General features: G+C 36.6%; 1 protein-coding gene and 1 long non-coding RNA gene across 2 annotated transcripts in view; both read right to left on the reverse strand.

The window, feature by feature from the left end:
- LOC100485405 (mucin-2) overlaps positions 1–27,375 on the reverse strand; it is an 89,752-nt gene that overhangs the window by 36,535 nt on the left and 25,842 nt on the right. Inside the window, exons 21-36 of the mRNA XM_031900771.1 lie at positions 27,217–27,327; positions 26,322–26,495; positions 22,649–22,888; positions 21,541–21,697; positions 20,809–20,940; positions 19,528–19,669; positions 15,492–15,535; positions 14,569–14,727; positions 11,354–11,464; positions 10,695–10,811; positions 9,206–9,324; positions 8,813–8,884; positions 7,534–7,681; positions 6,889–6,954; positions 6,676–6,807; positions 2,550–2,773 (exon numbers count right to left, since the gene is read on the reverse strand). Of these exons, the coding sequence (XP_031756631.1) occupies positions 2,550–2,773; positions 6,676–6,807; positions 6,889–6,954; positions 7,534–7,681; positions 8,813–8,884; positions 9,206–9,324; positions 10,695–10,811; positions 11,354–11,464; positions 14,569–14,727; positions 15,492–15,535; positions 19,528–19,669; positions 20,809–20,940; positions 21,541–21,697; positions 22,649–22,888; positions 26,322–26,495; positions 27,217–27,327 (2,148 nt within the window). The remainder of the gene's footprint in view (positions 1–2,549; positions 2,774–6,675; positions 6,808–6,888; positions 6,955–7,533; positions 7,682–8,812; positions 8,885–9,205; positions 9,325–10,694; positions 10,812–11,353; positions 11,465–14,568; positions 14,728–15,491; positions 15,536–19,527; positions 19,670–20,808; positions 20,941–21,540; positions 21,698–22,648; positions 22,889–26,321; positions 26,496–27,216; positions 27,328–27,375) is intronic.
- Positions 9,302–10,784, reverse strand: LOC116410332. The gene is made up of 3 exons (XR_004222295.1): positions 10,695–10,784; positions 9,441–9,512; positions 9,302–9,324 (listed from the first exon to the last, which is right to left on the reverse strand). It is a non-coding gene; the product is annotated as an uncharacterized LOC116410332 (long non-coding RNA).

The raw sequence follows: 27,375 nt of genomic DNA on the forward strand, positions 1-27,375 counted from the left end.
AAAAAGAGAGAGATTTGCTCACTTGACTTCAACCTTAAAGATTCTGCCAAATATGGAACCTGCAAGAAATGCTGGGGTTAGGATTAGTGATGTAGCGAACATCGACGAAAATGTTCGCGAACCGTTCGCGTACTTTCGCCAAAACTCGCGAATATTCGCGAACTTTGCGAACCCCATAGACTTCAATGGGAAGGCGAACTTTAAAACCTAGAAAAGCCATTTCTGGCCAGAAAACTGATTTTAAAGTTGTTTAAAGGGTGCCACGACCTGGACAGTGACATGCAGGAGGGGGATCAAGGGCAAAAACTTCTCTGAAAAATACTTGTAAAAAAAACACAAAAAAAAAACGCAAAAAAAACGCAAGCTATTCCTATGTATATGCATAGGCGATAAAACTAAGCAAAAAAACCGGCAGAAAAACCAAGGCGAAAAAACGCGGCGCCAAAAAAAACGCGGCGAACCCAAAGTGGCGAATTAGTTCACCGGCGAACAGTTCGCTACATCTCTAGTTAGGATAAACCATAGATGTCATGCCAGATTAATGCTGAAAAGCAAGGTCAGGATATAAAACAAAATACTGAGGGGCACAAAAGTATAGTATTAATACATGTTTGCAATTATTAATTCAAATTTCACCATGGAGATTAGAGATGTAGCGAACCTCACAAAAAAAGTTCGCGAACCGCCGTTCGCGAACTTCCGCCAAAAAGTGCGAACTTTTGCGAACTTTGCGAACCCCATAGACTTCAATGGGAAGGCGAACTTTAAAACCTAGAAAAGCCATTTCTGGCCAGAAAACTGATTTTAAAGTTGTTTAAAGGGTGCCACGACCTGGACAGTGACATGCAGGGCAAAAATGTCTCTGAAAAATACGTTGTTGACACAGCGTTGCGTTTTGTGCTGTAAAGGGCAGAAATCACACTACATTTCTAAACTTGTGTAATAAACTGCTTTAAAACGTCTGGCGTCTACATGCCAATCAAGTCGTGTAAAGGTTACAGCCGGTTCACACGCAAAGACAAAACGCTGCAGTACTGGATACGGAATATATTATTGCTGGTGGAAAAACATCGCTCAGGTGATTTTATTGCAATGCAATGTCACTACTATGTGTAACATATTGGGTTACAGCAGATGAGATCAGCAGGAGAGCTGTCCCCAGCAGCTACATACAGAGCAGTAGAAAGTCGATTACTAGTCAGAAAAGCTACCTAAACTGCCCCTCAAACCCCTGCACAGCTCTCTCCCTATGCTAACTCATCAAGCACACACAGGCAGAATGTAAAATGGCTGCTTGGCTTCGGTTTATATATGGAAGGGAGTGGTCCGGGGGTGGTCCAGGAGGGAGAGCTGCCTGATTGGCTGCCATGTATCTGCTGGCTCTGGATGAGAGGTCAAAATTTGGCTCCAGCTAAGGCGAACCCAAAATTGCGAACTTCGCTAAAAGTTCGCGAACTTGCGAACTTGCGAACACCCGATTTTCGTGCGAATTAGTTCTCCGGCGAACAGTTCGCTACATCTCTAATGGAGATAGACATTGTTTATGTATACAGTTTTGTTAAATCTATGCTTTGTGGATAAAGCTGAGTAAAATTAGAGTTGATCTTAAACTAATATAAATAATTCAGATAATAGAGGCTTTACCTGAAGCCTGTGTGTTATTGTTATACAGGGTATGGACACATTTGGGGTAAAACCAAAAAGTTTCTTTGCAAAATTTAGCCGTCTGCCTAGAACATCTTCATCTTGATTTAAATTATGCACCAGGTATATAGAATCTACCAACATATTCTATTGTGTCCATGTGAAGATAGTGACTCCTTAGTTAAGCATTCTAGGAGCTTTCCAGTTTCAACAACAAATTTCTTTTGGATGACAGCTCCCCACCCTTATAAATTACTAGCTGGATTATTATAATTTACATGTATTTATAAAGCTCCAACATATTTTGCAGTGCTGTAGAATAAATGGGTTTCATACATTGGACATACAGAGTAACATATAAAGCAACCATTAACTGATACAAGAGCTGAAGAGAGCCCTGTCCAAAAGAGCTTACAATCTGCAAGGAGAAAGGGTTGAGACACAAGGTGTGGGAATGGGTAATATCAGAATTAAGCAATGTGAGAGGTGTGGCACAGGTTATTGGTTTTAGTGGCACACTGAATTTATGTTAAACTAAATGAGGGTAAGCTTCTCTAAATAAATGCATTTTAGAGATCTTTTGAAGGCAGAAAGATAGGGACAAAGTCTTACTGATTGTGGGAGCAAATTCCAGAGAAGGGGGGCAGCCCTTGCAAAGTGTTGAATGTGAGTGTGTGAGGAGATAATTAGAGAGGAGTTGAGAAAAGGTGTGCCCTAGCTATCACAATTTCACATATGAAAATTCTTTAGGTACTAACATTTTTTTTCCATTAAAGAGGAATTTTATGAAGAAGTACAACTTTTGAGAATATAATTATAATAGTTATGAAATTAAACTTAAATATTAACAGTTATTTTATGTATTCTGGATATCAGCATACTAAATCATACTGAGAGGAACTCACCACACATGGAGTAGTTGTACTGATTGTTGTTACAGTGGATGACTTGGTGGTTGTTGTACTTGTTGGTGTTGTAGTTTTTGTAGTTGTATTAGTTTTAGTGTGTGTAGTTGTTGGTGTTATGGTTGTTGTACAAGGTGTCTCAGTTGCAGGTGGTTCCCTACAATTGCCATCACATACAACTTTGTAGCATTTTCCATGAACGGTACTACGTGTTATTTCCTGACCTGCAAGAAGAAGTTCTTCTATTAGTTGCTTGACTTAATAGTTAATAGTGATGAGAGAGATTGGTCTGTTTGCAAAAACACAGAAACATTTGTGAAAAGGCTACATTTCATAAACAATTAACCAAATGCATTGGAGTCAATGGAAAGACAAAGTTACATTGCAGTTAAGGATTTCCAGTGCTGCAATAGCATATACATTACCCTTCCATAGTGATGAGCAAATCTGTCCTGCGAAACGGCAAAAAATTCAGCAACCATGCCAAATTTCACGCGAACACAGCTTTTTTTTGACATGCAACTTATTATTATTTTACGCAGCAAATTTTCGCTAAATTTTCACAAAACAATTTGCCAATGACAAAATGCAGAAATTAGCTGTGAATCTATGCCTGACAAAACAATTTGCTCATCACTACCCTTCCATGTTTAATTATTTTACTATAACGGCTTCTATATTGCCAATTTCTTCTACATATTGGGCACATATTTTTTTTAACTTAAATTTTTTTTGAAGAAAATAAACATAACATTAAATGGCAATTAGAAGATGTAAATTGAGAAGTTCTTATGTTATTCTAAGGCAGATCAAGAGCCCATATGCAAAGCATAAAAGGTACCAAACATACAGTAGATATCAATAGCAGGACTGGGTAGGGCTCCAATCTCAGTGGGTGATGTGGAAAGCAAGGGGTGCATACTAATGACATCAGCAATTTTAATTTATTTCTCATTATAAGTTGCTGGTAAACCACGTCATTTTGTATTACTCTTGTGCAGAATTACTGTTGCACTGCCTCTCCTGAATCTGCTGTGATACCTTACCCTTCCTACCTTCACACAAGGCTGTTCATTTATTTATCCTACTGATCTCCGCTCACTAGGGAAAGGGTATGTAATATTGCAGTGTATTGAGATGAAAATATCATTGAAGTTTAATCTATCTTTTGTTAGTTTTACCAACACACTATGGCTGTGGATAGGTCAGGACATGTATGACATTGGGAATGGTGTAAATTAAAAATAGCAAATGTGTTACAGATTTTTTTATTTGCTGTCACCAATCCCAACTAACAAATTGGATCCTCAGCCTTCCTGCACCACTAGCTTGCACACCCTTGGTCTGTGTAAAAGTATGCAGAAGTCGAGATGTCAATCAAACTAAAAAAGTTATTAAAAACCTGCTTATTTTATTATAAAATAGATTAATTGGATATTTGTTTAAACATGTATGAAGCAATTGGATATTTTTTTTCTTGACCAATGGGTATTTAATGAATGTATAATCACTGTTATCCTTCATAAAGCTCCTAATAAGAACTGAACCATTGGATACTGGCAATATCCTACTGAAAGCTGTGAATTAATATTGACAATGCATCTCAATTTAAAGTTGATGATGACCGCAAATACAATCTATACTCTATATGTGTGTGTTTACTATATATATATACTGTCCCTGATGAACGTTCCAGACAGGAACTGAAACATCGGACTGAATGAAGCCTCAAATCTTCTTATGTAAACCTTTTGTGATTCTTCATGAAAAACTGCCTGCGAGTGCTGTCATTCTAACCTTGTGTATCCACGTTTACCTGCACGGGCACCCAGGTATCATCTGTATTTTATGGTGTGCAGCTTTCCAGCAACTTGTTTATATATATATATATATATATATATATATATATATATATATATATATATGTATTTACCTGGTGTATATGCTGTTCCATTATAATAACAGGTACATTTTGTGGTGTGTGTTGAGGTTCGATAAGTTGTTGTCACAGAGGTTGCTGTTAGAATAGATTGGAAATTATATATACATTAGAAATTGATAATAGGATAAAATATTTCCTGTGCAAAGCAAAATCATATTCTTCACATTTTAATAAATCTATGTGAAGGGAATATGTATTTTCCCCTTCTGAAATACAGTTCATCTCCCTGTGCCCAAATGGACACCGAATCTTCATTTACTTTTTATGTTGGTCTTTTTTGAACAGAATTATAATAAATAAATATAAAACCAATACAAATAATTTTTACAAAATCATACATATTAAAAAATGAAGACCAATTGTAAATTGTCACAGAATATGATCTTTACATCATAGTGAAAGTTAATTAAAGGTGAACAACCCCCCAAGTAATAATTATTTTTTCTTATTGCCTTATACCCCAGGTTTTCTTGATCAGCATCCAGTTAAGTCTTGCTTAAACTGTAACTGACTCTGGGGCTTTCACTTGTTGAATGGGCCAATAAATAGTACTGGTCACTGGAGGGACATTTACCTAGGTTGCTTATAGCCTGCCCAGAAGGGTGCAATAAAAATATTCTGCTGTACTACACACATTTTATATACTGTACAGTAGAAAGGTTGCTTAGAAAGTATCATAGTCATTTAAATGGCATAGGAACTATGCAAGCTTCTTGACAAGTTGTAGGGGTAGAACTAGAGCTATTTACATATGTAATTTATGTAAAAACCTGCCAGTATTTTAGAGGTATGCTGACTTTATGAGATCTTTACATTCGATTAAAATTATAGTATTGCGGGAACAATCTGCTTTTATGTGACAAAATTATTATTACTTAAGATGACCACAGCAATTACAAAATTTGGAGTAGTCAGCTTCACTGTTTGTCCTATTTAGTTCAAGAAATAGCAAAAAATATAGATTTATACATAGCAGTAATGTATATTGCGCTTAAACACTATCTAAAAAGGAAGAACACATTCTAGGTTTTTTTAAACCACAAATAAACTATTTTGAGTCATTTATTGAAAAATCCTAATTGAAAAAGCACAAATGATTTAAAATGCAAAATAAAGAAAACAAAAACCTAAAATTTTTTGTTTTTGTAAGAATTTTCTAGGATAGCTCATGTTGATTCTACATGACCTTCATGGCTTTTTAAATGGCAATGTTTCATTTTTTGTGTTTCTTCTTGCTTAATAAATCGCAAATTATACATTTCATGTTGTTGTGTAATTATTAAAATCCATTATTTTTATTACTAAAACGCACAGTATGTGAAAATGTAAAACTAAAAATGGTAGAAAATGGGCCTCTTTATTTCTACATTCAAAAATTCAGCATTATACTTGTTTATCACTTTATTTCAAAGGAATACTGAAGCCACAAATAGTGACTTTTTAATATGCATCATATATTGTATATTTTACCTTTTTCTTAAAGTGATTTGTTTCAAAAAAACATATTGAATTATCATTATCAATTAACATTATCAATAAGCAAGATTAATTATATAAAGTATATGTTATATTGATTATCTGTTACATATACACTTTAATCTACAAAGACAAGGGGAGAATAAATGAAGCCCTTATGGATAAGGTTATAAATTAAATCATATTCAAAAATGCAATGGTGCAAAGTCACAGCACTGAACATTAATATTGTAACATTAAAGGCATAGTCAAAGTTAAAATTAACTGATTTGCAACAATTTTTTTTTTATTACTTGTTATTCCCCATTTCTAATGCCTGGCATTTTAACTGTTATTTGGGTGCTAGGGAGATATTAAACAGCAACAAGGCAGCTATTTATAGGTCTCAGTGTGCCCTTTACAACAAGATGTTGGTGCACATCAGCTCAAGAATTAATAATAATTTAGGCAAAATGTTGTAATAATGAAACAAAAATAAAAAAAGTAAGGTCAATCTAGAAATTTTTTTAACTGTAACAACTTAGACAATCATTTTCATATTAATGTGCAGATAACTTTAATAGAGTTGATTGTGCTGGACATAAATATTGAGGTGTATTTTGATGAATACAGAGTTTATATTTTTTTAAAACTTTAATAATTTATTTATTATGATCTTGAAATCGACCTCAGTGAAATAATATTTCTCATTTAGCGTAAACTACTTACATTTAGTTTTTCTTGTTGTAGTAGTAGTAGTACATAGTGATTTAGTTGTTGTTGTCTCACAATTATTGTTACATTCAAGATTCCAACATGTTCCATCACGTTCATGACTTTCACTGCTTCTTATTCTCTGACCTGCAAGAAGAAGTTTTCCGTTTACATTACATATTTACACCTTTAAGGAAGATGTAGATGTTCTGTGATTGACTGCTTTACCTGGCTTGAAATGGTCTTTCCCGTAAATACAGAAACATGTTGTGTGTGTGCTTTTTATTGTTGTTGCTGTTGAAAAAATAAGAAACAAATTTAGACATTGCTAACAGCCTGTGAAATAATGTTTGGTAAAAGCATATTGCTGATATTTTAATAAAGCTATATAAGGGAAATATGTATTATCTTCCTCTCACATACAGTTAATCTACTTGTGCCTATTGTCTTATACTTAACTTAAGCTTAACAGAAATGGGAATTCCTACATTAAAATAATATAATACAGGCTGAAAATAATCAGATATATCTTATAATAAATTCTGCATTTATAAATAAGGCAGAGTGTTGTAGAAATGAAACAAAACTATAATAACCATACTAAAGAAAAACTACACATTTTACTAACTGCAACTTTTGAGACAATCATTTTCCTGTGGGAGGATTATTGTGCAGATGACTTTTCTTCAATTTTATTGTGATGGGCAGAAATATAGTGGGGTGTTATAATTAATATAAGTTTTTAAAAAATCTGATTTTTTTCATGTAAATGTTTTTAAAAAATCTGATTTTTTCCCGATTTTATCACTGCTATTGTCACCTAGAAATCTCCCTCTGTGATAATATGTCTCTTGTCTGGTGGTAACTACTTACGTGTTGTTGTTTTTGTACAAGGTGTTGTAGTCGTTGTTGTCTCACATTTCTCGTTACATTCAAGAGTCACGCACATTCCAGCATGTTCATGACTTTCACTGTGGCTTATTCTCTGACCTGCAAGAAGGTTTCTGTTTAGTTGCTTGTCCTTGTTAATATAAATTCTAGGTGAGTGTTTTGTTCTGTAACGTTACTGTATAAAAGCGCTGTTTCACTGCATCCACTGGGGATCCATCTATAATAGTTAATTAGCCAGTTTGAGCAAGGCAGTCCCATAATTGCTGCACAAATTGAACAATTATCCAAGTTTCCCAGATAAACAGCTCGCTCACAGGACTTCACCTCTCTATAACTGTGGGTAGGACAGGACAGGCATGCCATTGGAATGATGGCATTGTAAATAAACAACAGTCAGGATACTTAACAATCTTGTACGGCTAGTGCCCTGGACCCTTGCTCTGACTAGAAGTATGCAAAAGCCATAGATGTCAACATATCAATCAAAGAAACAACAAAACCAGGCATAACCTCTTATTGCAAAATATTAAATTCAAGATTTATCCCAAATATATCTCTGGCTGCTTGCTATTTATTTAAAGGGAATTGAAATGCAAAGAATGTTTTGATATAAAAGTTTTCTAAGCAGCTTTGCAATGTACATACATTCTCTGCCGTTTCAGGCATATTGGCATTTTGAGACTTCTTGTAGCTGGCCTTTGGCTTAACTATAAAGTCAGCAACCCAATCATGCAACGCACACACGAAGTACAAAAGAAAGGGCTGGGACTTTAAATGTGGCCATACACCCTAAGATCAGCTCTTTTGGTGAGGTCATCAAACAGAGATATTTTTACAGGATATAGCCTTCTAGCAGTGGCTCATATGGAGCTGATCCAATCGTTTGGCCCTCAAGTCAAATGACCAGATCATAAAAGGCACCTTGGCAGGATCTCAGCAGAGGACGCCAACCACTAGCCGCAACTATAGATATGTCCAATTTTTGCAAAGATATCTATCATGGTGGCTGTTCATAGGCCCATAGGCTCTGACTTGGTCTAAAGGGGGTCAAATCGGCACTAAATTCTGCCCTGTATGGAGCTTTATGCTCGCTGATAGTCTATGCCTTGAGAAAGCTGTCTCAGAAGCACCTTCAAATAGGAAACGAACATAAATGGCAGAAGAGCTGCGACGATCACTGTGAGTAAGTTTAAATGACATCCTTTTTAAGACTCAGATCCATTTAAGGAAGACTCAGACATTGTAGTATTGACTGCTTTACCTTGCCAGTAGACGTTTTTCCCATGACGACAGACACAGTGTGTGGTGTGGGTGCGGGTGTGTGTGGTTGTTGCTGTTAGAAGAAATTAGAAATAATTTAGGCATTGCTGGCAGCATATGACATAATGCTTGGTTAAACCATATTCCTGACATTTTAATAAACCTATGCGAAGGGAGTATGGATATTCCTCCCTTGCAGGAACAAAGAACATGGCGCTACATTTGCACAGATCAAGCAAGATTGTAGTTGGAGGATTATTTTCTACACAATGACATTATTTTTATAGGTGTTTTTAACATGTTTTAGATTTTATTTTATCGCTGTTATTAGTATCATTAAATCTCCCTCAGTGAAATAATATTTAATATTTCTTGTTTAGCGGTAACTACTTACGTGGCGTTGAAGTAGTAGTACAAGGAGCTTTAGTTGTTGTTGTCTCACAAATGTCACTACATTCAAGATTCCAACATGTTCCATCACGTTCATACTTTCACTACTCCTTATTCTCTGACCTGCAAGAAGAAGCTTCCCGTTTAATATCTACTGTATGAACACGTTTACATTACATCTTTTGGGGGTTCAGATCCCTTTAAGGAAGATGCAGATGTTCTGTCATTGACTGCTTTACCTGACTTGAAATGGCGTTTCCCGTAAATACAGAAACATGTTGTGTGTGTGCTTTTTATTGTTGTTGTTGTTGCTGTTAGAAGAAATAAGAAATACATTTAGACATTGCCAACAGCGTGTGAAATAATCTTTGGTAAAAGCATATTGCTGATATTTTAATAACGCTATATGAGGGAAATATGTATTTTTATTTTATTTGGTATTCTCCATTTCTAATTCCTGGAATTTCAACTGTTATGTGGTTGCTAGGGATTAATCAAACAGCAACAAGGCAGCTGTTTGCAGGTCTCACTATGCTATTGACAACTCACAAAAGCTTAAATTAAATGTGTATTTCTACGTTAAAATAATACAATACAGGCTGAAAATAATCAGATATATCTTTTAATCAACTCTGCATTTATAAATAAGGCAGAGTGTTGTAGAAATGAAACAAAACTGTAATAATCATAATAAAGCAAATCTACTCATTTTACTAACTGCAACTACTGAGACAATCATTTTCCTGTGGGAGGATTATTGTGCAGATGACGTTTCTTCAATTTTATTTTTGGGCAGAAATATAGTGGGGTGTTATTATAAATATATGTTTTTAAAAAATAAATTTTTTTATGTACTGTCTATACTCGAGTATAAGCCTAGTTTTTCAACACCCAAAATGTGCTGAAAAAGTCACCCTCGGCTTATACTCGAGACGGGTGCCATGGGTCCCTCTAGACTAGCACCCTCTCTCCTTTGTGTGCAAATTGGCCCACCTGCAACCAGACCCTCCAGTGCCCTGGCCTAGGCTCCCACTAGCAATACATTTCCCCTTACATCTCCTCCGGGACCAGGGTCTGCTGCCAGTTTGCCAATGTGCAATGAGCGTGGGGTAGTACTCATATTGTTTTTGTTGACCCTCTTCTCCGCTTACAGAGCTAGTTTACTGTTTTTCTTTGAAATAAATATTGAAAGACATATACCCCACTGATGCCTCAATTAAGGTAATTTTATTGGTATTTATTTTGATTATTAAAACTTAGCAGTAGCTGCTGCATTTCCCACCCTAGGCTTATACTCGAGTCAATAAGTTTTTCCAGTTTTCTTAGGTCAAATTAGGCACCTCGGCTTATATTCGGATCAGCTTATACTCGAGTGTATACGGTAAATGTTTTTAAAAAATCTTATTTTTCCCCCCTCCATTTTGCCACTGCTATTGCCACCTCGAAATCTCCCTCTGTGATAATATGTCTCTTGTCTGGTGGTAAGTACTTACGTGTTGTTGTTTTTGTACAAGGTGTCGTAGTCGTTGTTGTCTCACATTTCTCGTTACATTCAAGAGTCACGCACATTCCAGCATGTTCATGACTTTCACTGTGGCTTATTTTCTGACCTGCAAGAAGGTGTTTGTTTAGTTGCTTGTCCTTGTTCATAAAAATTCTAGGTGAGTGCATTGTTCTGTAACGTTATTGTATAAAAGCGCTGTTTCACTGCATCCACTGGGGATCAGCTATTATAGTTAATTAGCCAGTTTGAGCAAGGCAGTCCCATAATTGCTGCACAAATTGAACAATTAATCATCTCTACTCACTTATTTCTTGTCTTCCTTCATGATGACAGAAACATTTTGTGTGTGTGGTTGTTGTTGTTGTTGCTGTTAGAAGAAATTAGAAATAAATTAGACATTGCTAACAGCATATGAAATATTGTTTGGTAAAACCATATTCCTGATATCGTTATACATCTATGTGAGAAGAACATGCATTTTTCCCCTTTCTAATACAGTTTATCTTCTATTGTCTTAGAGGGATAGTTTATCTTCATTTCGCTTTTTCCCTCTTTTTATTTTTGTAATGGGAATATTGTTAAGACAATTTTAATACCACCCTGAAATTTCCTTCAATGATTATATATTGTTTAGTTATCAATACATACGTGTTGTTGTACAAGGTGCTGTAGTTGTCGTTGTCTCACAGTTGTGGTTACATTCAAGATACAAGCATGTTCCATCAAGTTCATCACTTTCACTGCTTCTTATTCTGTGACCTGTAAGAAGAATTTTTCTGTTGTTGTTTTGTATAGCCTTTGTATAAAACTACTGTTACCCTTAATTCAATAGTTAAACAATATGTAATGTTACATAGTTACATAGTTACATAGGGTTGAAAAAAGACCATTGTCCATCAAGTTCAACCCATCCGAGCAAACCCAGCACACAACCCACACTAACCAATCTATACACTCACATACATAAACCATACACACAACCAGTAATACTAACTGTAGATATTAGTATCACAATAGCCTTGGATATTCTGCTTGTTCAAGAACTCATCCAGGCCCCTCTTAAAGGCATTAACAGAGTCTGCCATTACCACATCACTAGGAAGGGCATTCCACAGCCTCACTGCCCTCACCGTGAAAAACCACCTACGCTGCTTCAAATGGAAGCTCTGTTCCTCTAATCTATAGGGGTGACCTCTGGTGCGCTGATTGTTTTTATGGGAAAAAAGAACATCCCCCAACTGCCTATAATCCCCTCTAATGTACTTGTACAGAGTTGCACTGTTATTAAAGAATTGAAGCCTACTCCTAATCTGTATATACAGTATATAGTAAATTCATATAAAGCGTTTGGACTGTTTTTGTGCCCATGCACCATAAAATCTTTAACCAATTTTTCTGCCAGTTACCTATGAGATGGGTGTTTGGATAGGGACCATATATTGGCAGATAAGCTGCTGAATTGATGTAAATGGGTTGAATCGGCTGCTTAAATATGTATTGTCAGCTTTACAGTCACTGACAGTGTGTTTCTCCAGAAAGCTGTTTGGCTGAAAGCCTGCATAAGAGTTTAGAGGATTAATTTAATACTATGGGGCACATTTACTTACTCACGAATGGGCCGAATGCGTCAGATTGCGTTTTTTTTTAATGATCGGTATTTGCCGATTTTTCGGAAAATTATCGCGACTTTTTCGTTGCCATTCCGAATGTTGTGCAAAATCTGGTGATTTTTTCATAGCGTTAAAACTTGCGTGAAAAGTCGTGCCTTTTTCGTAGCCATTCCGAAAGTTGCGCAAAATGTTGCGATTTTTTCGTAGCGTTCGGATTCATTCAAGCTTCAGTATGGTGACTTTTCTTGGGCCAGGTTGGAGCTGCAGGGTGCCATTGAGTCCTATGGGAGGCTTCCAAAATCATGCTAAGTCTGAAAGTTTTGCCCGCCGCTTACGAGCGCTCAATACGAAAAAGTCGCAACAAGATACAAGCGAATCGTAATGGCTACGAAAAACTCACGTTTTTTTGCGCAAATCGTTTTGGTAACGAAAAGTCGTAAAGGCGCCGAAAAAATCGCAAAAAATACGAAAATGTCGCAAAATGTTCGTTTTCCAATCGGAATTTTTCCAATTCGGATTCGAATTCGTGTCTTAGTAAATCAGCCCCTTAGTGTAATACTCTTCAAATGATCAAAGGTTATCCAGAGGTTCCTCCTCTATCTATTAAATTGTATTGGATCTTAAAAGCATATTTATTGAAGGGTGAACTTTCACTTTCACCCTACAATAATTGTGCCCTTAAAAATCCCATATAACAACATAAAGAAGTGAAATTAACCTGAAGCTACCTGTGGTGAGCTTTATTTCACTTTTTGTTATATATTCCCAAGTATGTTTTTCTCAAACCCATTGAAGGAATATTCTAGTATTGACTGCTTTACCTGGCCAGTATCGTTTTCCCTTGTGATGACAGAAACATTTTGTGGTGTGTGTGGTTGTTGATGCTAGTAGAAGAAATTAGAAAAATATTAGAATATTATTTTGATAAATCTATGTAAGTGTAATATGTATTTTCTCTCTTATTTATAATTCATGTCCCTGTGCCCATTCTTTTAAAGCAACACTTCCTGTTTTTCCTTATTGGTTTTATAGTGCAAATATAACTAAAATTTTAAAAAAAATTAATTACACATGCAAAACAATTCACCAATGAGAATATTACTGTCCAATAGTGATAAGTAAAATTTTTTACCAGGTTTTGCAGTGAAAAAGTCCAATGGCTGCAAAAAAACAGTAGCTGGAAAAAAACACCCACTATGCATTTTGTGAATGCATTTCAAGCATTTTTTTAAATGAACCTAAATAGGACAGATTTGCTCATCACTACTGACCAAAAACCTTATTAATGTTAGAAAATGCACCAATGAAAATGCTTATTACTAGAACTATTTCAATCATCTTGCTATTATCTTATATACAGAGATTATTGAGTCATTTTGACTTCCTTACATTAAACTGTAATTTCACATGGACATAAAGGACAGGCTTCTTCAGTGCTAGAGAAATTATTTTAAAGCTTACATCTCAAGGTGTAAAAACAAAAACCATGGGGTGGGATTCTTGATGGATTATTATTTTGTATTTTAATACAGCCATAGGCTCTGAAGTGTGATGGAAAACTACTTTTCTATAAAGTAAATATTTCAGCTCTTAAACCCTAAATGCACAAGTACATATTTTCTAAATAATGTTTTTTTTCTACTGTAGATCTCCAAACCTTCCTGTGTTTTATTTTGTCTCCTCTTCAGTGGTAAGTACTTACTTAAAGTTGTTGTTGTGGTTTCTGCAAAAAGATATAATTTATATCAGCATAATGTACTGTGTTTGTAGACTAAACATTGGAAAACATTATTTTGTGATTAATTGTTCTACTATTAAGGGGCATTAACATTCATATTTCTTTTTTTCATGAATAATGTTTTTGTTGCACTAAAGTTCCATATTTTGTAAAAAAAAAAAATTTATATATATAAATAAATAAATTGTTGCACTAAAGTTCCATATTTTGTAAAAAAAAAAATTATATATATAAATTGTTATTTAGTAAGTGTAAAATACACTAATACAAAACTTTGCCACTGTCAGGGTCATGTAGAAGTCAATGGAAGATGCCATAGACAAATTGTAAAAAAAAACTTTATTTAATGCTGATTTTTATCTTTTCTACTACTACTGCTACTCTAGGGATATAACTATAGGTAGATATCAGTATGGCGAATGTTTACATTCCTTCTCTATAAAGTACTTGATTGTTTTAAATATTCTGTTTGTAGTTATCTAATCAATACTCATTATTTTCACAAGAAATCATACCAGTAGTTGTAGTTGGAGATGAACAAAGGGTGGTGGTGTGAATTATTGATCCATTGACACATTTTGTAGAAGAACAGATTCCTTTTGAAGTGTGTTCAGAAATAGTTGTATCTGACAGATATGTTTTTGTTGATGTGCCAGTAGTAATACTACAGCATTCTAGCAAAAAGATAAAAGAAGACAAAGATTACTGGCAAGTGTGAAATATAAAACTGATTTCTTAGTTTTTGTCTTTTTGCTAAAGAAAGAAATTTCAACCTACTTTATGTTTATGGCCCACAGGGAAGTTAACTGTGGCCCCCATGGGCCATCATAGGACATAAAGACTGATATTTTGGATATTTGACCGAGGGTCAGAGTAAGAGAAATCCATCTGTTGTTAAATCATATGTACCAGAGTTGTTTTGCCACCAACATTTTATTGTTGATGGAATTCTTGGACATGCAGTTTGGTTGTTGTTGGGATTCTTAAAAAAAAGTCTGTTGAGTAGAAACCCCAGGTAGAAATATGCACTTTGTATTTACTTAGATTTTCTTTCCCCCTCCTGAGGAGCCCCTTTGATGCCGAAATTCCATAGTAGATTAACTGTCCAATATACCTTAAATTCTGCCACTATATGACCTAAACAGATTTGAATACAAATGGTGGCATATTTTTTGTTACCTATAACAGAAATGTAGAATTATAAAATATCAGGGTATACTAATTTAATAAAAAATAATATATTAAACATAATATCATCAATATTAATATAACAATGCATAATAATTTTCTTATTGTTAAATGTTGTCACTGTAATATTTAGTTAAGGTCACTATTTTCCCAAGGGCAATGTATTTAAACCATGGTGATTTTACTTAAACAGACACAAATAGGGCACAATTTACAAAGAATTCCATAAGTATTGCATAAGTTTCAGTACCTCGGTTATTAGAACAAGTCTCTTTTCCATTTTCATCACAAATGCTGAAAGGGAAAGTGAAATATATAAATAATTTCCATTTCTTATAATTGGAACTAAAAAAGGTGTTAAATGAACATTTTAAAACAAATCAATACAGACATCATAGATTCTGCTATCTAGCTATAATAATTCATATAATATGCTTTTTTTTCTTTTAATTATTCACCTTAAAATATTTAATAGTAAATCATGGTCGATCACAGACTAAAATATTTTTTTCATTACAACATAACAACATAATTTAAGTGGCATACATTGGTTTGGGGCATATTTTTTACATCTTTTATAAATTGACCACATAATGTGTCATAGCCCAAAAATAATTCCTAACTGTGCTTGGTTGTATGTACAATGGTGCTGTGTTTATTTTCATCTTTATTATCTCCTCCCTATTGCATCTTGGCTGTTTTTTGGTGAAGGAAAAGCTGCTGATACAAAAATCTCAATACAGTTGTAGTAATTACAAATAACTACCCCCACAAAATGTGGACGTATTGGCCTAATGAAAATGGGATGACTTAATGAATCATTTATGGGAGAGAAGAGGTTTGCAAAGACAGGCACTCATGTTTGCATAGAGTTAAAACACAGACTATGCTTTATGCTCTATTACAGTGCTGTCCAACTGGCGCCCCCCCTCTGTGTGGCCCCCCACCTGTGTGGCTGCTTTGATGGCTTACCTTTGTGTAAGCTTTAAATAGTATCAGTACTGTGATTAACTGCCCCCCTGCATGGTTCTCACCTCAGATTCAGGCTGTAATCCCCCTGTATTGTTTAAACATGTAATCCCCTGTGTTTTTCACACCTTTTAGTTTATGCATTGTTCACCCCCTGCAGTGTTCACACCTCAGGCTCAGGCTGTAATCACCCACATTGTTCAACTGTTCACACCTCATTGTATGTAGTGCCATGACTATGCTGCCTGTGTATATGGCACACACAGACAGAATAGGGGAGGCAAAGTATGGCACATAGGCAGTATAGGGCAGGGAAGGTATGGAACACACAGTCAGCATAGGGTAGGCAGAGTATGGCACACACAGGCAGCATAGGGCAGGTAGAGTATGGCACACACAGGCAGCATAGGGGAGGCAAAGTATGGCACATAGGCAGTATAGGGTAGGGAAGGTATGGAACACACAGTCAGCATAGGGCAGGGAAGGTATGGAACACACAGTCAGCATAGGGTAGGCAGAGTATGGCACACACAGGCAGCATAGGGCAGGTAGAGTATGGCACACACAGGCAGCATAGAGGAGCCAAAGTATGGCACATAGGCAGTATAGGGTAGGGAAGGTATGGAACACACAGTCAGCATAGGGTAGGCAGAGTATGGCACACAGGCAGCATAGGGCAGGTAGAGTATGGCACACACAGGCAGCATAGGGGAGGCAAAGTATGGCACATAGGCAGTATAGGGCAGGGAAGGTATGAACACACAGTCAGCATAGGGTAGGCAGAGTATGGCACACACAGGCAGCATAGGGCAGGTAGAGTATGGCACACACAGGCAGCATAGGGGAGGCAAAGTATGGCACATATGCAGTATAGGGTAGGGAAGGTATGGAACACACAGTCAGCATAGGGCAGGGAAGGTATGGAACACACAGTCAGCATAGGGTAGGCAGAGTATGGCACACACAGGCAGCATAGGACAGGTAGAGTATGGCACACACAGGCAGCATAGGGGAGGCAAAGTATGGCACATAGGCAGTAAAGAGCAGGGAAGGTATGGAACACACAGTCAGCATAGGGTAGGCAGAGTATGGCACACACAGGCAGCAAAGGGCAGGTAGAGTATGGCACACACAGGCAGCATAGGGGAGGCAAAGTATGGCACATAGGCAGTATAGGGCAGGGAGGGTATGTAACACACAGTCAGCATAGGGTAGGCAGAGTATGGCACACACAGGCAGCATAGGGCAGGTAGAGTATGGCACACACAGGCAGCATAGGGGAGGCAAAGTATGGCACATAGGCAGTATAGGGTAGGGAAGGTATGGAACACACAGTCAGCATAGGGTAGGCAGAGTATGGCACACAGGCAGCATAGGGCAGGTAGAGTATGGCACACACAGGCAGCATAGGGGAGGCAAAGTATGGCACATAGGCAGTATAGGGCAGGGAAGGTATGGAACACACAGTCAGCATAGGGTAGGCAGAGTATGGCACACACAGGCAGCATAGGGCAGGTAGAGTATGGCACACACAGGCAGCATAGGGGAGGCAAAGTATGGCACATAGGCAGTATAGGGTAGGGAAGGTATGGAACACACAGTCAGCATAGGGCAGGGAAGGTATGGAACACACAGTCAGCATAGGGTAGGCAGAGTATGGCACACACAGGCAGCATAGGGCAGGTAGAGTATGGCACACACAGGCAGCATAGGGGAGGCAAAGTATGGCACATAGGCAGTATAGGGCAGGGAATGTATGGAACACACAGTCAGCATAGGGTAGGCAGAGTATGGCACACACAGGCAGCAAAGGGCAGGTACAGTATGGCACACACAGGCAGCATAGGGGAGGCAAAGTATGGCACATAGGCAGTATAGGGCAGGGAGGGTATGTAACACACAGTCTGCATAGGGTAGGCAGAGTATGGCACACACAGGCAGCATAGGGCAGGTAGAGTATGGCACACACAGGCAGCATAGGGGAGGCAAAGTATGGCACATAGGCAGTATAGGGTAGGGAAGGTATGGAACACACAGTCAGCATAGGGTAGGCAGAGTATGGCACACACAGGCAGCATAGGGCAGGTAGAGTATGGCACACATAGGCAGCATAAGGGAAGCAGAGTGCTGCCTGTGTGTGCCATACTCTGCCTGCCCTATGCTGCCTGTGAGAGGTGAACCTGGCAGGGGTGTGTTCTGGGAGTTTGTTAGTAGTTGGAAACAGCCATTAAATGGTTCCTAAGGTGTGTAGTTATGTATAATTCTTTCATATATGAATAACTGTTGATATCCCCGCAGTGAGGACCAAACATTTGGGATTTTGCTGTGCTACCACCATTGTGATAAAATGGGTGTGGTTTGAAGTGGGTGTGGTTCAAAAAGGGGGAGTGGCCAAAACTGGCACCCATTAGTGGCCCTCCACCATGTATGCTAGAGAAATTCCGGCCCTCAGCACCGCAGAAGTTGGACAGCACTGCTCTATTAGGTAGCACCTTCAGTGAGGTAAACATTTTTTATGATAGATGATCTGTAGAGGCTGATTTATGAAAATTAGCGTTCAAGAAAAACAGTCTGAGTTTTTTTCTGGTGAATTTTACCATTTAATTTTTTTAATTAAATGCCAACAATTCAAAGCTGCAGAACATACTTGTGTGAGTGTTTATGGGGGTTTTTCTCTAATCAAGAAAAATGGACACTTGATTTTTAATAAATCTGTCTCTTAGGTTTTTTTATTTGAATAAACTTGAAATTTAACCAAACAGATGTCTGCTTATTTATTAAAACATGTAAATCTAAAAATCTTGATTTCAGCAAATTGGCATTGTACCCATCATTTTTAATATGTTAACAAATGCTCAAAAATGTTTTACAAACTATAATTGAAAAAAGGAAAGCTTAAATCTTGTTAGCACAATGATTAACTTAAACTGAAATTTTGCTAAATTGGCTCCTAGGTTTTAATTAATGTGCTGTATTCTTAAGTAAGAAGTAACATATTTCATGTTTTATTGAAAAGATTAGACAAAATGCATTTGCAATTCTTTTTGACTTCAACAATGAATACTAATTTTCAAGAAAGACTAACTGATATTACAAACATCAAATGTTGTGTTAACAACCAAGGATATGTTTCATAATATGTGTTACACCGGTAAATCAACAGGGTTGAGAAGACCTTAGGGATTTGTTCCCAGAATTCCTTATATATAATTATGATACAAACAAGTGGTTATTTTTATATGAATAATGCTTCCTTTAACATACTGTAGACAATGTACCAATATATTTGTTTTACAGCAATTATTTCTTTTACTTACCATCGTAAACAGTGGTTAGCATTAGGTATGCGCTCTCTGTAGCTGTAGGTAATGTTGTTGATAATGCAGGGACAATGAGTGACACATGATTTATTTATTTCATCATAGTAAGGGCTTGCAGTTGGACAAGTTGGGTAACAACCTTCAAGTAACAAACAGATAAAATTTAAGTATTTGAATTAAATTCCAAACATTTACAAAGCAAAATAAATATACCACTATTATTTCAAAGACATTCACATAGTACCAAATGGATTCCTCTTATAATACACACATCTATTTTAAGTGACTGTATTAATTATAACTTTATTCTGCTAACATTTATTTCATCAGTTTTATTTTAGTGTGCTTAACTTTACTGAGGGTGATAGTGGCAACAAGATATATTGAAAGAAATATTTGAAAGTATAGGGCATTTTAAAAATGTATTCATGTGTGGTAGAGGATTGTCCATTGGCTAGTCAAAGAGGGGCCTATATAATTTCTGGAATGACTCATCAAATCTAATCTTTGTTGCAAATAATTCACCAAGTTCAGATTCCACAAGTTACATATACAGTAGATACATAGTTAAGTTGAGTTAAAAAAAGACCAAAGTCCATCAAGTTCAACCCTTCTATATGAACCCAGCACACACTGTAACATATACTAACTCACATACATAAACTCTTTATATTAACATCAAAACTAATTGTAGATTTTAGTATCACAATTGTCTTGCATATTATGCTTGTTCAAGAAATCGTCCAAGCCCTTTTTAAAGACATGAACAGAATCTGCCATTACAAAATCATTAGGAAGGGCATTCCCCAACCTCACTGCCCTCACCATGAAAAACCACCCATGCTGCTTTAAATGAAAGTTGCATTCCTCTAATGTAAAGGGATGGCCTCTGGTGTGGTGATCCCTGTTATGGGAAAAAAAGAACATCCCCTATCCATCTATAACCCCCTCCAATGTACTTGTAAAGAGGAGTCATATCAAAGTCATAAGATAGATTCACTAAGAATGAAAAATTGTGTATTTTGCTCTTTGAATAATGGGTAAAATAAATATTACAATAATACTATTTATTTATGAATGTAGTCAGACCTATGACAAACCATTCTATTACTAAATGCACTCTGTATTGTTTATAAATCCAGTGCTCTTTCTAGATTTAAATTACTATATCGCAAAAGGCTTTTAAAGATGACAACAAAGCAGCAGCACAGAATTTGAAAAGAATAATGTTTTTTCAATATTTAAAAAAGCAAGGCAGTAGATTGATCAAGAGCTTACCTTCCAGGTGTGTGACAGATGGTGAGTGGCAGTACTTGGTGTTGTGGTGCTTGCTTCTGTCCTCTGGACCACAGGGAAAGTAGTGCCACATACATTCATTCTCATCAGTGTTATAGTAGTCACAGAATATTGCTATTGTAAAACAATGTGTTAATTTTTAATTAGTAATTTTCCATCAAAAATTTGGTGGACTTTTTTTTATTCAGATATAGATTTTCTAATAAGGTCCAACATGTAATTTAAAAAAAAAAAAGAGTGCTTTATGTGGACAATTCAATGCCCCAATCATTAATGCTACAACAAACCATCAATATTACTACTACTACTACTATTAAAAAAGATAATTATGATAACAGATCCTATGGCTAACATGAAAAACATTCAATATATTTCGATTTTATATAAAGCAACAAGTTTTCAAAGTGATACAGGTATGGAACCTGTTATCTAGAATGTTCGGGACCTGGGGGTTTTCCTGATAAGGAGTCTTCCTGTAATTTGCATTTCTATACTTAAAGTCTACTAACAATAATTTAAACATCAAATAAACCCAATAGGATTTTTTTGCTAATTATATCTTAGTTGGGGGTCAAGTACAAGGTTCTGTTTTATTATTACAGAGATGGCATACCTGCAATTTAGAGCTTTCTGGATAAAGGGTTTCAGGATAACAGATTCTATACCTGTGAAATTTTCTCATATTTGATATTAAAAGTCTTATTATATACTCACGGCAAATTTCTGGGGTTCTCCAGTGAATACAGACATCCGCTTTGGCGCAGAGTTGAGCGTAGGCAGCCACAGCAGTGCAGAAGCACTCGCAGTCCCCACCAGTGTCACAGGAGCAGACATCATTTACACAAGCATCATAGTAGGGTTTTGGATCCACCTATAAAAGAACAACACATCTCAGTACATTAGATTTTTTTAAAGGGGACATAACCACTCCATGTCATTATTGGTCCACCTATTTGCTGCTAGGCTATAACTCTACCAACTATAGAGATGAAGTCTTAACTGTTGCCCTGCACTGATAAAGGTGGTGTTTTTGCTTTAGAAACACTACTATTAAAAAATATATGAAATGTACTATATTAAAAAGTACCATACTGTATAGTAGTCTACAGATCTGTTATGTAACCTGTGCTTTTTCTCCTATTTTCCAGTTTGAATGGCTGCCCCGGTAGCTAAACAGCAGGATATTTGTATAAACTCTAGTAGTCAGTGGTCTTTCTAAAGGACATACACTAGTGCTACTAGTGCAGGGCAACAGTACATTATATTCAAATATATTTTCATTTTTTTGTTGTTACTGTTCCTTTAAAGCAACACTGTACAATACAACTTTTTCAAGTCTTTTCAAAAAGCTTCTCCAGTGAGCATCCTTCTTTAAGTGAAATACTTCTTCCATTGCAAAAATGAAGTAACTGGTTTTGAGACAATTCATGAATTTTTCCTAGAATTATTTAGGGGCACTGTGCAATGATAAAAGCTATTTCTTTCATGGAAGTTTACTTTATTTGCAAACTCTTTTGAGTTTATTAAAAAAAAAAAATATTATTTCTCCACTTGTTTGTAACTTAATTAAAGTATGCCACAAACTATAATATATGCAGTGAAGGCCAAAAGCACCTAAATAAGAGAAACACCTTCTTAAAAAACAATTTATTTGTAAATTAACTTCTGCTGGTTTGATATAGATTATTAAAAGGAAAATATACAGTGAAGCTAGAAGATCAACAACCTGTTAATTATTTTTCATATTGTGCTAATTTAACAACTTCTGCTAAGTGAAAAAAAGATGACAAAATAACTTTGAATATACTGAAAAAGAATGTACCTTGCTATGGCATCTTGCAAAAATATTATTGGTAATAATGTCACACTTCTTTTCAGCCCAAGATCTGCGGTGGGGTGCTGCGAGGCATGGCTGGGGAATACTATTTGCATCAGGACAATCATTACTACGCTTCCAGCTGTTTCCAAATGGCATTACATTGCTGGCTTGTATCGATTGGCTGGTCAGGAAGTCATTGTTGGAATTGTCATCATAATTTCCACATAGACCACAAACTTTGCCCTAAAAAAAGGATTATCAGCATGAAAAACCTTATGCATAAACAAATAGGATGTAATAATTAGATTGCACCCAAATTATTAACAATGCTCATCTTGTGCTCATTTTGTTAGTCATCTAAAGTACCATAAAAAATGAATATGTTTAGAGCCTAAACAAACTTTAAAATCAGAAAGATGATATAGCAATGATATACCTAATGATATACATGACTACATATTATTCACAACAATGCCTCTTGACACTATCTCTGCAGGAGGGAGGGAAATAGCACTGAGGCAGGGAGCTGGAGAGCTAGGAATAAGTTACTGTGTGTTTAACAATGTGAAGGGTGAGAAAAGGTACAGTATGAATTAATGAAAGGGGAAGTTATGCAGATTTTTTTAGTGAATAATTCAGTGCAGCATCTGAAATTATTGAATAGCACTTTAATTTGAAGCTGCCAAAATCTGGTCCAAAATTGGATTTGTTCAGCAAGACTGATGAGTATGTGACCACCTTTGGACATTTTTAGTATGAGGTGTATGCCATGTTTTGAACTGTTTTGGTTTTGTGCCTCATAACTTTGCAGAAGCAATCTCCTTACGAGCAATAAGCAAAAAATGTGTTCAACTGAGCTAGCCAAATTTTAAAGAGAGTCAAAAGATGAAGAGAATTGTGACATATCCAGTTTTTGCACCTTACAGATTGTGCGTGTTTGGGTAAGTGTGGAGGGAACTAGTGTGAGAAGATTATGGGGTAAAGGGGAATTGGTATGTTAGATCAGTGCTGTCCAACTGGCGGCCCGCGACCCCCCTCTGTGTGGCCCCCCACCTGTCTGGCTGCTTTGATGGCTTACTCTTGTGTAAGCTTTAAATGGTATCAGTACTGTGATTAACTGGCCCCCTGCATGGTTCTCACCTCAGATTCAAGCTGTAATCAGGCTGTATTGTTTAAATATGTAATCCCCTGTGTTGTTCACACCTTTTAATCTCTGCATTGTTCACCCCCTGCAGGGTTTACACCTCAGGCTCAGGCTGTAATCACCCCCATTGTTCCCCTGTTCACACCTCAGGAGCAGTAGAAACCCACAAATAATCCCTGCACACTACAAAAAGAACATATACTGAGGTGGTACTGCAATTAAAAAGTTTTTTAATATATAGTTATTGTGCAGACTGTAGGAGCAGTGCCAGCATTGTGTCACTGTAGGCTGCCTGTGTGTGCCATACACACAGGCAGCATAGGGCAAGCAGAGTATGGCACACACAGGCAGGGTAGGGAAGGCAGAGTATGGCACACACAGGCCAAGTTTGACACAAACCAGCCAAGAATGGCACACACAGTGAAAGTATGGCACACGCAGGCAGGGTAGGGAAGGCAGAGTATGGCACACACAGGCAGTGTAGGGAAGGCAGAGTATGGCACACACAGGCAGGGTAGGGAAGGCAGAGTATGGCACACACAGGCCAAGTATGGCACAAACCAGCCAAGAATGGCACACACAGTGAAAGTATGGCACGCAGGCAGGGTAGGGCAGGCAGAGTATGGCACACACAGGCAGGGTAGGGAAGGCAGAGTATGGCACACACAAAGGCAGGGTAGGGCAGGCAGAGTATGGCACACAGGCAGGGTAGGGCAGGCAGAGTATGGCAGGTTTTTGCTGTACTACAACCATTAATATGGGTATGGTCATGTGATAACATGGGTGTGGTTTCAAGTGGGTGCGGTTTCAAAAAGGGGAGTGGTCAAAACTGGCTTCCATTATCGGCCCTCCACCACATAGGTGGAAAAATTCCGGCCCTCGGTACAACAGAAGTTGGACAGCACTGTGTTAGATACATCAAGAATTATTAAAGGTGTCAGAGGAAAGTAAATATGAACACCAAGCAGTTAAAGTGACAAAAAGGTTGTTATATGACAACAATACAAATTGATACAGGACAAAAGTTAACTTCAAAGGGGAAACTGATGAGGCAGGTGGGAAAAGAATCTTGCATCATCTACCCACATTGCCTCCCTGTCTCCAGCTCTGGGTGTGTGACTAAAGTGGAAACTATTGAACAGAGTGCTATTGGAAATTCATAAGTGGAGAGGTTGGGTGAGGGAAGTAAAACGTTTTATATTTCTATACCTCTGTGAATTGTTAGAAAGTTGTGTAAAATATGGAAAAATGGCAGGTTAAGAAAAAGTTGTTGTTTTTTTCGTTTGTTTTCCAGCTTTTTCATTTTTCAAGTTGGTAATTTATTAGTAAATCAGTTGTCCCAAGGATGTTTGATTCTTTTTCTACTAATAACAAGATCTGCTTCTTGAAGAATATGCTTTACCAAAATTAAGTATTATTTCTTTTATTTGTTATCTACTTTATTAACAAGAATATTGCAAAGGGTCCAAAAATAAACAGTTAAAATCAACTTTTCATCTTTACAGACTATGAAGAAATGCCCTAAATGTCCTATAAGAAGGTACCCAGGGATTAAGGTAGTAGCCACCAGGTGTAATTTAAGCCACAGACTGCCTCACAGCAGTACCGTGAGAGTTGTTGATTACCGTTTAGAATTATCCTGTCTGATTTTTAGCCCCTGGAACAATGCATTTAGGCAATACACTAGGACTTACAACTGCTTTATTTTTGTTTGTTGACAAAACCATATCCTGTCATGTACTATTCTAAATGATTACATGTTAAGGCATTAAAGTAAAAGAAAAATTTAAAAGAATCATCAAATCAATTATTATGAAGTAATAATTTTATTAAAAATGGAATCACTTTGAATATAAAAAGTCTAAACTGGTGACTCAGGTGCTCTATAAGAGGACATTATAAGATCAAGTTAAACTACATGTAAGGGGCTAGATATGCATAACACATAAACATCTTTTGGAGATCCCCAAGAAGAGCACTGGCCTCCAGCTAAATAACACCTTATATTAATATGTTAGGAAAAACTTAAGTAAATGGGGCAGACAGGAGGACAGCCTACTTTTGCCACCTACAACAGTTATAAGGGATGAGTATGAGATTTTGTTAGGAATGACAGAAATGTTATGATTAATAAGTCTGTATAGATGAAAATTGAGAGATCCTTTGCACTAACTCACTAATCAACATATATAGGACATTAATACAATCTATCCATTAAGCTACTAAAAATGCTCTCCTCTTTAAGCAAAACAGGGATTGTTAAATCCATATATTTAAATATATTCAAAGAGTTTTTTCTAGAAATTTAAGTAATAGCAATGGTAACAGTGAAACTCTTTCCTCTAAATTAATGTGCTTCTGGTTTTCAGGGTTAGTGAGTTTTCTGTATTGTTACAGCAGGCATTCCTCTCTAACTCCACACAAAATATGTGTTCTAAAATGTTATTGAAAACTTTGCTCTATAAAATATGCTTGAATGTTGCTCTTTTGTAATAAATTATTATTAGCAGTAAATAATACACTTTGTATTACCTTGTAAGAAGATGGCAGCCTGACCAATAAGGAGGTTTTCTTGTCCCAGATGAGGGAAATATCACTGCTTGTATGAATTGCTAGGTAAAGACCAACTTCACGGACTCTGTATTTCACTTCAGTTGCAGATTCTCCAAACTCCATGTGACTATTAGTTAACTTCAGTTCTGTATTCTGAATAGTTAAACAAATCAATGGTTTTATATTAAATGTAGGACTTTTCAGAACTCAAGAAATAATCTAAAAAAAATGTTTGCATGGTCTTACTAAACCTCCTTATGTGGTAAAAGGACATGTAAACTCCACAAACAAAAAAATTAATCAGTGAACATCCTCTTTGAAATCTTTAAATACCTGGCACTCTGGTTGTTCAAAGGTTAATAGTAAGACAGCAGCATTCCCTTAATCACTTAGATTTCCTTCTCCTCCTGTAACCCAGTCCGCCCCATCCCCTAGGAATTTACTTTGGCTTTTGGCTCCTTGTTATGCTCAGTTCTTCCCAGCTCAGATTACTGAACACACCATCTAATCTAGCAGCCAATGAAGAGATGGCATTGCTGGTTCCCACAGAAACTCTGCTCCTATTTTTTTTCTCCTAACCTTCTCTCCTGAGCTCAGCTTAACCATTACAGTGCTCAATCCAAGCAGAACTTTCTATCAAGATAAGTTCTGCCTATGTGAGCCTGCAATGTTGATAAATAGGGGTCTTTGTGTGTATGCTGTTTGCAGATTTAAATGTAACTGATAATTTGTCAGAGGGAAAATGGCCTCTGGATGAAAGCTGCTGATATAGGTTATAGGAAAATGTAATGGTGCTGGCAAACGATGGGGATTTATGCAGTACACATAATTTGCATGTGATAAAGCCAGAACAGTATAACAGTTAAATACTTACCCCTAAATATATCTTTATAGACTTTGAACATGTTACTCCAGTAGTGCCACATGGGATATTCTCTGTGATTATTCTGAATGTACCATTAGACGCACTGTCACCGCAATAGTCCTATAATTTAAACACATGCCATTTAGAATATATATTAAATACATAATA

This window comes from Xenopus tropicalis, chromosome 4, assembly GCF_000004195.4.
Source record: "Xenopus tropicalis strain Nigerian chromosome 4, UCB_Xtro_10.0, whole genome shotgun sequence".
Classification (NCBI taxonomy): Eukaryota; Metazoa; Chordata; class Amphibia; order Anura; family Pipidae; genus Xenopus; species Xenopus tropicalis.